At 44.2% G+C, this 14377-nt stretch overlaps 1 protein-coding gene across 3 annotated transcripts in view; it reads left to right on the top strand.

The window, feature by feature from the left end:
- The window catches only part of TENM1 (teneurin transmembrane protein 1), a 1737496-nt gene that overhangs the window by 1688098 nt on the left and 35021 nt on the right, over positions 1 to 14377 (top strand). For all 3 annotated transcript variants that reach the window (XM_085608139.1, XM_085608140.1, XM_085608138.1), the window contains one exon: positions 3863 to 4159. In XM_085608139.1, coding sequence (XP_085464265.1) covers positions 3863 to 4159 — 297 coding nt within the window. The remainder of the gene's footprint in view (positions 1 to 3862; positions 4160 to 14377) is intronic.

The raw sequence follows: 14377 nt of genomic DNA, 5'->3' as shown, positions 1-14377 counted from the left end.
CGAGGCCTTTAGCACACATTACTTTTGCAACACGACCGTTCCAATGCGTTAGCACGCATTTCCTGCACCACGCAGGATTTTACAACGCACACGCCTTTACCATGCATATAATATATAGATTAGGGAAAGGGTTTTTAAGGGTTTTGGTGGGCATTTTTTGGTTTTAGGGTGGTTATGGGATGCGTTTTAAATGTAAGTATTGGGTAAGTATATCTATATATATATATGGATAGATATATTAGGGGATTTTTTTAAAGGGTTTAGGGTTGGCCTTTTTAGGGTGTTTAGGGCGAGTATGGATTTTTGGGTGGCAAATGTATGTTTAGGGTTTAGAGTGGGCATCAGTTTTTGGATGGCATGGGTCATTTTTCAGGTTTAGGCTGGGAATGGGTTTTTGGGTGGTAAGGGAATGTTTATACACATTCTTATATATTCATGCGTATGTAAATATATAAAAAATGCACATAAATATATATGTATATATACATATATATGTGTGTGTGAGTATATATCTATATATTCACACACATATAAAAAAATATATATACATACACACACACACAAAAACCTACACAATGTACCTACCTGTGGCATTGTAAAGGCATGCGTGATAGAGGCATATGCAATGTAAAAATATGCGTGGTAAAGGTTATATGTCGTAACGGCATTTGCATTTAATGGCTGAGTTGTAACGGCATGAGTTACAATGGAATGCCTGGTTCCATCATACATCCAACAGATGTGCTGGTCCTGTTCTGCTAGGTGTATGGACTAGTCTAGCTGGTAAGTGGCTCCATGTTACATGGAATACTGTCAGCCAGTCCTGGCTTTTTAACCTACTACACTTTGCATACTAGGACTGTTAAACCCATATCAACAATGTTAAGAATGTAGCTACAGTTCCAAGAAAGAACATTGCTGTTGACTAAGAAGTTTAGTTGGCTGAAAGTGTCATACAAAAGGCAAACAAAGCAGACACAAGGAGATCATGGATGGATCGCTCAAACTTTCCAGACACTCACCCCCAGTCACAGATACGGGTTGCATCCATCATCTTTCTTTAGGTCACTTTGCCACCCCAGTTCAGACACAGCCTTATGCAAAACAGTCTTCGGGGTAACCCCTTCATCAGCCAGGATAGCTTGAATCCCGTGGCAAAGTGAGCAAGAGACCCACGTCTAGGCATACCCTGCCCACTTAAGGCAAACAAAGCAAACACAAAGAGATGGTGGACAGAACGATGAAACTTTTCAGACACTCGCCCACAGTCACAGATCTGCGCTGAATCTATCATTGTTCTTTAGCTCACTTCGCCACCTCATTTCAGACCCAGCATATGCAAATCAGTCCTGACCCTCTTCCTCATGGGAACAGTCCAGCCCGAACTGCATTCTGAAACTGGTTTTGGGGTAACACTACTTATCAGCCAGGCTAACTCGATTCCAGTGCCAAAGTGAGCAAGGTACCCACATCTAGTTACACCCTGCCAACTTAAGGCAAACAAAGCAAACACAAGGAGATGATAGCGGGAGTGCTGAAACTTTTCAGTTGTCATGGTCCCCTTAAGCCTTTTCGCCAACTCATATTCTTCCTCCTTGGACAATCGGTTTGCCCTGAATTCTCTTTGGAGTAGCTTACACATCTCTATGTATTCCTGCTTCCATATTCTTTCCTTAGTGGATAGCATTAGATGGGACCCGAGAGGTTTGTTTCATAACCCCCATATAGGGCAACTTCCTAATCTTGAGCTCCTTACTTTCCAAACTCCCTGTCTTCTACTCCTCAGTCCCCATTGAACCAGTCTCCACTCTCTCCTTATTGCTTGCAGGTGACTTGCCCTCAAGCAACTCGTCGCCTTGACCACTTGCGCTGCCCTCGCCTGCTGTAACGCTGTGTCCCTCATTGCTATTGTAATGTCTCTGTGTACCCAACCCTGTGTCCCATACATGCAAACCATTTTGGATGCATGGGCCACCTGGCTGTATATCCCTCAAGGTGTCAGCATATGTGCCCCCTGCTCTTTCTTGCCGCTACATGGCATCAAGATCAGCATCCGCACTATAGCCTGCTGCCTAACCAGTGGCAAAGGTCCACACTGACCACCTTCTGCAACACTCCGTCCGTGTGACAGCAAAATCCTGCAAGAGACTAGGCAAAACCACGTTATCCATGCCCTCCCCTGTACTGCAGACACCAGTTTGCCACTATCTCTGTTCCTCAGCCCAAGGGCCATTATCATCCACCACTTCACCGTCTACCAATCTCATCTCACCATAGTCCACCAGCCCAGCCCAGCCCCGCCCCGCCTGTAATCAACACCAAGACACCTTTCATCCTGCCTACACCATTGCGGTGTTACACTAATCTATAATGCCTATTTATTTATTTATTTATTTATTTTATTTGCGTGTTTATACCGTGCTGGAATCGACTCCCAAAGGAGTATCTCCGCGCCCTTTAGCACCATCAATAAACAAACAAATACTAGCCGTGTACATTTATAACATTAAGATGGTATCTTAATCTTGAAAAAGAAAGGTTTTTAATTGTTTGCTAAAAGGAAGATGTTCTCTATACAATCTGATAGCTATGGGGAGGCTGTTCCACAACATGGGACCTGCCACAGATAAGGTACCTGAGGAGTACTGAGGGCTGTAAGATGCCCTCACAGCATTGCCACCACATCCAACTGGACCTACTCCACCCCGCCCACTCCGGGGGCCATACTAGCTCATCCAGATTAGAGCACTGCCAAGGCCACACTAGACCTTCGTGTGGCAGTTTCGTTGAGGTCCCACCCTTCTGTCCAGATGGCCACACCCTGCCGTGCCTTCTCTTCATCTCAGGGCCAAGGAGCCACACCAAGCTCTACCGAGTCTGGCTGTCTGTCGCCATGATGGGTCTGTAAGAAAAATGAGAGGTCCGGAGTGCTGGAATCCCTAACTCCACGATCCCGACTACCCTTGACCTCCGGAAGCCAACACCACCTACCCTGCTCCACCTGATGCCCAAATTGGAGTGGATTCACACAGCGGTCTTAGCTGAAACTCCCCTGGCAGGATCCCAGCGCGATGGGTCAAAAACATCCCAGACATCAGCTGCCGAATGGCCGCCCCTTCACGAGAGCACCGTCCCCCTCCCACCAACTGACCGTGTGTAATCTCTAATTGGCTGGCCCTTAACGGCCATGTCACCCTGGTCCAAGATTCACTCCCACGGGGACTACGCCTCCTTGGAATCAGTGTGGGCCTCCTCCCATTGGGTCCGTTCCTAGCACTCTGCAAAGAATGCAGACGCCAGGCCTTGTTCCATTCCTGCCTTGGTCCCCCTCAGCCTGTACCCTTTTTGTAAGAGTCCCTCTGGGGTGTTAACCGCCCTCTGCTCTTCCCCTGTCCCATTGCCCACCCCGTCTGCTCCAAACAGTTGCATGAACCAGGAAGCAGTCCCTGTATTATAGAGAAGTGGTGGACTTAAGGAGAGCTGTAATCTTTTCTCCATGTATTGAAAATGTGTTATTTGAGATCCAGGGACACATACCACTGTATATTTTTGTGTTCTCTCCCTTCTGGATTTGAGCTTCCATTTGCGATTAACTGCTGCCTTTTTTTTTATATGTGAATAGCCTCGATCTATGCCACAGAATATGTTTTATTCAATTGGTAACATTATTCCAGGATACTGAATGTACATAAGCACAGTTATTTCTAAGAGTTGTTAGGGCTGTGATTGGCTATTGTTTTTCCTGAATAGCTTGTGAAAAGGCACAATTACACTTACAGTTGGCATGCAGACATACTGATGTGCAAATGCAATTATCGCCTTATGTAATATGTTTACAGTCTCCTGTTTTTTTCCTGCCCAGGCTCACAATAGAAACCTGCTTTCAATAGACTTTGATCACGTCACCAGAACAGGAAAGATCTACGATGACCACCGGAAATTCACTCTTCGGATTTTGTATGATAAAATCGGTCGCCCAATCCAGTGGTCCCCGAGCAGCAAGTATCACGAGGTTAACGTGACCTACTCACCCTCAGGCCTCGTGACCTACATCCAAAGAGGGACCTGGACCGAAAAAATGGAATACGACCAGAACGGGAAAGTAGTTTCTAGAACTTGGGCAGACGGTAAAATATGGAGCTACACATACTCAGAAAAGGTAAATGTAAGCAAAATAGTCGAGTGTGTTTAAAAAAAATATATATTTCATTTGCACATCCATGGTACATAAACCATCCCTGCTCCAACTGCTCTGTTTACTATAAACACTTATGCTATGAGCCAAATGCTGAATTCTAATTTGCTGCTTTTAAAGACTTTTCTAGAACCATAAACAAATGTTATGGCTGTAGTTTCAAATTAGTAGTGCATTTGTGTCAATTTTACTTTCTTACACTGTTTCACGGCCTTCTAAATAGTTATTTTACAGCAACACCATGTCCCTCTAACCATTTTTATATTAACAGTCTGACATTTTTTGTATGGTCAGAGAAAAATGCAGACATAAGTTCTAAAAATAATGTGGATATCAAATCTGTTAGTAAAATATCAAAATCATCAGTGGGTGCACTACATAGAACACACAATGAACTCATTAGCAACTTGTTAATCACCAACTGGCACGTTAAAATAGCATGCTAACATTAGGCTGGGCGGAACTCCCGCGTAATTCCGCAGTTCCCTGGAACTCCACAAGATTCCATGGAATTCTGCGAACGGGCGGAATTAGGCACTTCATGCTGCTCACAATGATTTTTAGCATCATGACCTCGTCCCATGCTGAAAAATCAGCACGAACAGCACCATGCGGCGCACCAGAGGACACTGCTTATCAAGCTGATTTTGCTGACGCTCAAGTAGATTTTTTACTCGCGTGGCAGCTTTCTCACTGCGAACGGTCACGACTGCCAGGGACTTGCTGTTTTACGGAAATCTTGCCAGGTGCCCTCCTAGCGACTATAAATCACACTAGGGGACGTCAAATCTCGCTCACTCTCATCAACTTACTGTTAGCGAGCGGTGGGCGAAAAAAACTGCCACTCGGTGGTTAGCGGAATTTGCCTGCAGTTCCACATTACCTGCATAAATCGAAGTGGCCAAAACGATGCCAACTCCGCCAGCCAATGGAGCCAACTTGGCCCATCTTGCAACCCGGCAGTCTGGCCCTGAGGGCATATTCAAGTGGCCACACACCAGTAGTTCTGCCTGATGGAAGAGCAACAGTTAGAAAGATCCGCCTCCTCAACAGCTCTAGATTTACCTGCAATGACATCAGCTGGCACAGAAGAAGGCACCTTGCCAGTCGTAAGCATGCTGTCAGATATCGTCAGATGGCTCATCTACCAGTAGAGCTATTGCCCACATTTGAGCTTCTCCCCCTCGGGGGACACACATTTGAAAGGGAGGCTCTATGAATGTCCAAGAAAAGGTGGTTGCAGTCGAGGTTCATGACACTGATGTGGTGGCAGCCACTGCCTCTTGGCTCCATTTCTTCAAGGCCCAGCGCCCACCTTATGCATAAACGTTTAGTTGGCAAAGACATGACAGACAGGCCTTTGGGTACAGGACTTGGTAAGAAAATCTTTGGATATCATTAAATGAAGTTGTTACGCAGATCTTGAAAGCACTAAGGGCCACATTTATGGCCCTTTTGGCTGCCTAGCACCAACGCAGGCTCCCTTGCACCATGGTACCTTCTTTGTAAGGAGAATTGTTTTTGTGCAGGAATGGACACTTTCGATCCCCTGAGGCTTTTTCCTCTCTCTATGTGTGCTGCAAAATGCAGCACACATAGAAAGAGGAAAAGAAGAGAAGAAATAAACATATTTCTCCTCATTACGCCTCCCTGGGGAGGCATAGGTATTTGGCACATTCCCAAGTCTACCTCTTCTGGTAAATATGGGAATGTGTCAAAATCCATGGATGTTGCATGGGAACACCCATACAACTCCCATGGAAACACCTCCCTGGTGCAGAGTAATGCAACGCAGCAATTTGCGCTGAGTTGCATTACTAGAGACTTATGAAGCCACTCTCAGCCGTGCAAGGTGGCCTGGAGTGGCTTCATAAATCACATTTTTAATTTGCGTTGTTCTTGCACCAAGTTGCGTGGTGCAAGAGGGACGCAAAGGGGCTTGTAAATATGGCCCTAAATGTTGGACTCCTGCCAGCATGGTCTGAATTAGGAAATTGTGCTTGTTTCATGGACGTAACCTCTTGCTCACTCGTACTCCTTGAGTGTAAACTATAGTCAGAGCTTGACACATTTGATGCTGTCGTACACTCTTCCTCACTTGAGACCCCCACAGTACGGGAATTTAACCTACCTCTCAAACTCATCTTTGCAAATCTCCCGGCTGGCTTACTGGATATTCTCACTCAACAATCACATTAAAAATAATCAATACATTTTAGAAATATGGATCAAAATGTCTGTTCTCCTAAGCCCGATAGCTAATGTCTAAGGCACAGCTTTACCATGCATGTTCGATACCTCAACAAAACGTATTTTGAAAATCTCTTCTGCATTTATACTGCATGTATAATATCAGGACCCTGAATAAGCACAGTTTTTAAAATTTGCAAAGCTGCTTAATTTCTAAAACTTTGCAAAACTGTAAAATGTGGTGAAAAATTAGTTCAATGTACGTTTTGCCAGTGAAAGATGCACGAAGCACTACTTTTTAGAAGTCAGTGTTTTGTGAAGCAGACAAAATTCTCAACTTCATAAAGTGCAAAAGTTGATAGCGTGTCGTAAGTTGTCCAAGTGATTTTTAATTCTGCACAACCTTGCATTATACATGATTAAGTGAATATTGGTTATATTGCTGTTAATGTGGGTGCGAGCAAACTTTTTATACCTGGTGTTTGTGTGCTTTTTACTACACTGAGGGATGATTCACAAAGAGTCTCCGTAGGCATGGCAGAGTCTCTGCACTCGTGGCTGAATCCCTGCATGGCACACTGCACAGAGTGCACCGTGCAGAGGTCCCGCCACAAGTGCAGAGACTCCACCATGACTGTGGAGCCTCCGCCATGACTGTGGAGCCTCAGCCACGACTGTGGAGCCTCTGCCACGATTGTGGAGACCCCACTGTGGAGCCTCTGTCACGACTGTGAAGCCTCCGCCACGACTGTGGAGACTCCGCCACGACTGTGGAGCCTCCGCCACTACAGTGGGGCCTCTGCCATGACTGTGGAGCCTCCGCCATGACTGTGGAGACTCCACTGTGGAGCCTCTGCCATGACTGTGGAGCCTCCGCCACTACAGTGGGGCCTCTGCCATGACTGTGGAGCCTCCGCCATGACTGTGGAGACTCCACTGTGGAGTCTCTGCCATGACTGTGGAGATTCTGCCACGACTGTGGAGACTCTGCCATGACTCTGGAGCCTCCGCCACGACTGTGGAGACTCTTTGTGAATTGGACCCTGAGTAAAGAAATATTTTTTCAACCTGATTTTTAGAAAATGTATTTTATGGCACATAAAGTGCATAATATTGGGGTGTTAGATATAAGATGACCGCATCGCAAACCTTTTAGTGCATTAGATGTTGGGGTATTATACATGAGCTGATCTCTACTGGCTTTCTAACCAGTAACAGTCCTCATCGGACTTCTGTTAGCTCTTACTTGTGTAGTCCACGATGCTGTTCCATATGTTACTCTTTATCATAAGATGACATGGCTTATCATATCATATCAAGCTCTGTAGAGCAGAAGCAGTATTTAATCTACATGTGAGGGATTTCATTGGGTACGTATTTCCTGGAATGCTGCTATAGATTTTACTATTTTCCTGCTTAGTAGCAAGTGTGTAGCAACCCATCCCTGACAACCATCCAGAATTATGGATGAACAAGAAGGCCTGCTCACTAAACAGCTAAGCAAACCAGTAAAGCCAGCTACATCCATTTTGTAGTCTCATTCAAAACTGAATCACACCAATATACCTGCGATCCGAGAGTCCTTCAGCCAGTAAAAACTTCGGCTCGCCATCCAATGTCTACACAACTCCCCTCTGTAACTATCTAGCTTGTCTTGCTGTGGTTACAACATCCTCTTGGAATGAGTAACAGCATGTTGTGCACTGGCCGGATAGCTCAAGTGATAAACTGGTGCTTTGGACCACCTCACTGAACACATCTTCTGTGGACACACTGCACCCACCCAACTTCACAGCCATGTGAGCTATGTTGCATTCCGCTTTGGTGATGGAAATGAATGTGAAAGAGGTTCAGCTCTTTAGTGGGTGAAATCAGTTACTGCATCTATCAAGCAGGAGTCAGTAGACAGGTGCGTCGGTCACAGCCGCTGTGTTGGATGATCTAAAAACCAAGCAGACCAAAAGGAAAATACACCAGCTCTGTTGCTACAGGATCTGTTTTATCACTTAGATGTGGCTAATACCGGTACTCCAACTAACTGTTTGTCAGAGGTCAACATCAGAGGCTTAGACTTTCAATATAGTGCTTTCAACAACAGCCGGGCCTCTGCAGGTAAGCGCGGTGGGGCCGGCTGGGGGGATTTCGAGAGACGACCACGAGGTAAATTATTTATTTATTTAATTTACCCTTGTTGTCGTCTCTTGAAAGGGTTAGTTTAGGTAGAAATACATTGTTATAGGTAAAGTCAACCCCGACCACTGTGATCCATCTCAAATCCTGAGTTTGTGCTTCTCCAGACAAAACACTCTTAAAATATACTGCCTACTAGTATGGATGACGTGATTTCTACACCTCGTAATCCACATTGTTTGATGTAATGTTTCCTATAGACTGATGTACACACATATGATTTATTCTCTCTATATAGTATGTGTGTGATGTAAAGTGCTCCGACACCTTACACTTGTATGAATAGCACTATAAAACAAATGAAATGCATGTTAGAGAGGAGTTATGGAGAGATGAGGGCCACTGTTGGAGAGTGGTAGGGAGGGAATCCGTGCAGAAGATGGTCATGGGGGGGCGGGGGGGGGGGGTAAAAAAAGATTGTTGCTCTGGCTGTTAGCATTAGCACACTAAAGTTGGTCCTGACTGCTATATGTATGACTAATGACCCTTTTTAGGACTGAGCCTCCAATAATGGATCAAAACCTCTGTCACTCTTCATCCTATAAGCAACATTTACTCATCTATTGTTCATACACGGAAAAACTATAGAAACCGCAAAGATTTTTGTGGTAGATCTATCCAAAGGCTGTCAATTCAGTAGTGAAAGGCCATGCCTTGGAACTTTAAATAGCTAAAAATAAGAATGGCAACTGAAGGCATGGCTGTCCCTCAAGTGATGTAGCAGATTACTCAAAATCCTTTTGCTATATAAAACCTATTTAGACCATTTTAAGCAAAACATTGGCGTACTGTGTTTATAATAAAATATGCATACAGAAACAGCAACATGTGTGCATTTTCCTTAAGAATGTTTTAAATGTAGATGTGGTGTATTCAATGGATGGACATCATTCACAAACCAGTGTGCGCGGTTTGCATACCGGCTCTTTTAGTGAATGAGAATTCAATTTGCAGTGCGACCTATACACTAATAAGTCACATCGCAAATTATACATCCTCAGTGGTCAAAAAATGACCTGCTTATTGAATATTAATCAGGCAGGTTGCAGTTTGCAACTCTCTGTGATTGGCTATTGGCAAGCATGAAACCTTCACAAGACAGAATACCCCCTCCCTTGCATTTCCATTATCAAACAGGAAATACTTTTTGAAAAGCAGTCCATGTCCACTAAAGGGACCTAAGTTGTTTAAAAAAAAATGTTTCACAATTGGGAAGACATGGTGTATGGCAGGCAGTGAGCTCCTGGACCTCTAGATCACCGCCTGCTCCCCATTTATCCACTGTCATGATTCCCAAAGGAGAAGATGTCCCACAGGGACACATGTACCAACACCTACTAACCACAGTATAGTCAAATAAATGAATATCTTAAAGGTTCTAGACAAGTGTAAGTAAAAAGAGAAATGTTTAATAAGAAGAATAACAATTATTAAGAAAGTGACCAAGGCATTAAAGCATTATGCAAAAAAGGAAAATGTGCTACTGTCCAATAGAGTATAGCAGCAGAGTAAAAAATGTCTTAAGTATCCTTCGAAGATTCAACCAGGGCAGAACCGTGGCGCTAAGTGCCTGAAATGGTTAACCTGCTGACGCACATATTCCAGCATAGGGAAAGAAAATCAGAAGCAGGAACAGCCTGGGAGTGAGCCCAGGCTCAGCTCCAAGAATCTGGCTTTGCGAGGCCAAAAACTTCATACTGCTTCAGTATCTGGCATAAAAAGCTCCACATGGGACCAAGACTCTAAGCAAAGCCAACCAATGAGCACTTGCGGTTGGAAGTAAGGTGCTAGATGGACCCAGTCAAAGTTTACTCATTGGTGTTTGAAACCTTCATTTTTTTTTAAAACAGTCCAACAGGATAAAGTCAAACTCTATTCCTGGTACTGGCTCCAGGAGGTTGTCCTGTTTTCACGCCAGGACTGACTGAATATCTTAACTTTAAAAAAGATCCAAATGGATTCATGCTGAGTGACTGGCCTGCTAAGCTGCACATTCTTTGGATGAATGCACTTTGGTGCCCCCAGAAGGACATTCTTGGGTCCCCCCTTTTCTAAATCTGCAAATATGAACTTTTTAATCCAAATTTAATGGCAACGTGTATCACAAAAGAAGGGTTTTGGTGAAAAAAGATCATAAGAGTTTAAGCAATTCTTGTTAGTTTCTTAGAGACTGGCTGCAGTGGCATTAATCTTTCTATGAAAAGGTACTGGAGTTACTGGGATGTGTTTTAGAACAGACCTCTCCCCTTTTGCGATGGGTTTACCAACACAACTCATGAGTCAGTAACTTTCCAATGTTTTGGGACTGTAGTACAGTTACAAAACATTCATGCATCACTTGATGAATCAGTACTTGGAGGGAATGCCCACAATAGGCCTCTTCTAAATACCCAATCAATAGATGGTCATTAACCCATTTTTGGAGTCAGTAGAAGTTAACCCTCTTGTGAAATTGGATTGGTACAGTACAAAAAGCCTTTTTGCCATCACAAAGTTTGAACTATAGTGCTTATGACTGTAAAAAACACTTAGGGCCTGATTATGAGTTTGGCAGTGCGGGAGCAGCAGTCTGCTCCCGCACCACCAAACCCATGTGCCCATTGCCCCCCAGATTATGAGTTTCCTCGTGTCTAGTGGCTCTTTTTTTACGGTGCCTCTGAAAACACTGCAATAGGAACGTCCCAAAAAGTTCCTGCATGGCATGGACTGTAAAATGCATGCCATGCAGAAACTGGGGTACATGCACACAGGGGGGGGGGCACATGTAGTGCACCCCGCCCCCGTAAGCATCCCCATGCAAATGGTCAACAGGGAGCCCTGTAGGATCCCCTTTGTTTCAGAACCTCAAGCCTTTTCATGGAGGAAAGACCTCCATGACACCGCTGGCAGTCCTGAAATTTGTAATATGCATGGCGGTGCCGCAGCGGCACCACCAGCGTATTGCTGAGGCCCTGCCAAGGGCCAGGGAATGACGGTTCCCTGGTGGCTGCTGTGATGCAATAGCGGTCCTACACCCAAGTTGTAATGAGGCGGTAGGACCGCCGGTACCGCGGTGGCTGGACCACCACCGCCACACCCCTGCAAGTCTGGAGGTTCTCAGACTGCTGGGCTCATAATTAGGCCCTCAGGACATTTGGTCTGTAGTCACTAAAATCTGTTTAATAGGCCTCAAACTGTGGAAGGGCTTCAAACCTTAAGATCCAAAATGCTAACAAAATAATTAGGAAAACACCATGGACAGATAGACTTTTTCACAAAAACCATTGCTAGTAATTAGGAAAACAGGCCACTTAAAACTCAGCCTCAGCATGTGAGCCTTTGAGCTATAGGGACATAGTCCTGCTGTTTCAGTCATGCTACTGTCCTTGCACAGACCTTCAATCAGTATGCAGGAAGGGGCAAGGGAGGAACACACCCAGCTCATGCATATCCACCAGGGCGCCATCTGCACAAGGATGTGCATCTCACCTAGTCCCTGCCAAATGTGCATTTCGTTTTAGAACCTGCAAACTTTATAACTTTGCGTAAATGAAGAACATTGTTCTCAATGTATTTTTCTTACATTTGGCTCAACATGTGGAAATCTTCAACTCTGACTTTGCTTCAGCTTGCAAAAGTAAGAGCAGAATAAAAGTGTCATGTGCCATAAAACAGTCAAGTGATCACCTGACTTTGGCTGCTCTGGATGAAGCAGGGCATCTGTCTGTAAACTGATTTCACTGATTGTACCTGCAGTGCATCCAGCACAGGAGCGAGTGAACAGATGGCATGCTCCAAGGAAAGCAGCGCCATTGGGACTATCATGCAGGGCCTGGACATGCTCAGGGCCTCTATTATGATGGGCGTCCATAATGAACTTATTTCTCCAATGACCAGTGATGCTCTTCCCTGAGACGGTAATTTTAATTTTGATATATGACAATTCCGAGTAATCTGTGACACAAGGATACACCCATGTTCCCAGTGAAATTGCTCCTGCAGAGATCCAATTATCCATGGCCGGGAATCAAATAAGCCCGACCTTCACTTAATGTTACAAAATAGATACAAATGTGTGGGATGTTTAGGGCGCAAATACAGATATTTTGACATTGTTTCAGGAACAGTTTTACTGCAAGCTCAAACTTAACGTATATCTCCGAGGTTAACAAATCAATGAAACAATTTTGCCAAATAATATTCTTATAAATTTTCAAAGTTTCAATTCTGCACTATGGAGCTAAATAGCACATTGACAAGCATATATTACAGATGGTAGTGATCCTAATACTATTATTTTATTGATGATTAGCAGTCGGTGAAATGCAAGTTTTTTAAATAACACTCTGTCTATGTACTCTTTTAAAACAAACACAACATCCACAGCTTGTCTATAAATGTATTTCTTTGAGCATTCTTGGGGGCATATGTACAAGTCCCTATCGACACCACAACATCACTTTTACAGACGTTGTGGTGGCGACAGGGGCTACGTCTTATGTACAAGGCAGTGTTAAGCCACTTAACGTGGCTTAACACTGCCTTGTGAATAAGGCCCCTTTCACGCTATGGGGTGGCTTACCGTATTTTGAGATGGGACACTAGCCAGGCATTGGTATTTGGTATTAGTCGATACCTCTACACAGTGTGGCTACACAGGAAAAAGCAGGGGGTTATGTTTTAATGGGATATATACTTGCTTTTGTTATTGATTAGTACTCTTACATATGTCCTATGATGCCCCTGGGTCGATGTGTTTCGGCTTTGCAGCGCTATGCTTTCATTGGAATTGTGTTCACTATTTCTTTTAGACTAAGCCTCATTACTGTCCAGTCAGGAACTTGAGATCTAAGGATAAACCCTTACTTATCATCCTACATGTTTGTCTGGCAAGATGCAGAGGCAGGTCTTTTTCTTACCTTGCCCCGTCCTACTGGAATACTCTGCCATATCGTATCCATTCCTGCAAAGATCATGTCAAATTTTGGAAACTTCTTAAGACAGCTCTATTTTAATTTTGACTTACCTGTGTTTCAGCAAAGCACCGAGATACACCTGCGGTTGTGATTTGTGTGCTATACTAAATTAAATTAACATACCATAACTATTCCCATTGGAGCAAGCATTTAAAATTGTGGTTTGCAAATAATTGCAAGCCAAAATGTTACAGTCCGAACTGCCTATGTAAATGTGATGATGCCAATTGCAATCAATATACAGAATCATCATCAGGAAAGGGAGCAGGGATTATAGAGGTAACACCAGAGTCAATTCAAGAATAATTTGTCTGGATGACTAGAATATGCATAGGATACGTCAGCACAATCTCAAAGGTGGCTGAAGGCTGACTGGTGGTGTCCACAAGAACTGATGTTCTGAACAGACAAAAACACACCCTCTTTGCTCTGCACAAGCCTCACAAATGGATGTCTGGATCAGAGTTGGATAAATCATAATCTTTTCCGCTGAATGGAACGACTTACTCTTTCGACTCTTTGTTGCCATTAGAAGGCCTTGGGCTACCTGTGGATTGCAGGGACCCAAACCAGTGCTTTCAATTAGAATGAATGAAGATACTTTGGTATAGCGCATGGCTACCCGGAGGCCTCTCAGCGCTGACAGCGGAAAGATCAGCGTGGCAACCAGACTAAGGAAATATCCAGGTCTTTAACAGTTTATGGAAGACAAGGTGGTCGGGTTCTTTCCGTAAGTCAAGAGGAGGAGAGTTCCACAGCTTCGATGCGTTATAGGAGAACATACGACCTCCACTTCTGGCTTTCCTAATCTTTGGAACAGTGGCTAGATGTAAGCGGTCCGATCAAA

The sequence above is a fragment of the Triturus cristatus genome, chromosome 5_2 (assembly GCF_964204655.1).
Source record: "Triturus cristatus chromosome 5_2, aTriCri1.1, whole genome shotgun sequence".
NCBI classification, from domain to species: domain Eukaryota; kingdom Metazoa; phylum Chordata; class Amphibia; order Caudata; family Salamandridae; genus Triturus; species Triturus cristatus.
Note: the sequence above shows the minus strand (reverse complement) of the source record. Positions and strands in the feature narration are given on the sequence as shown.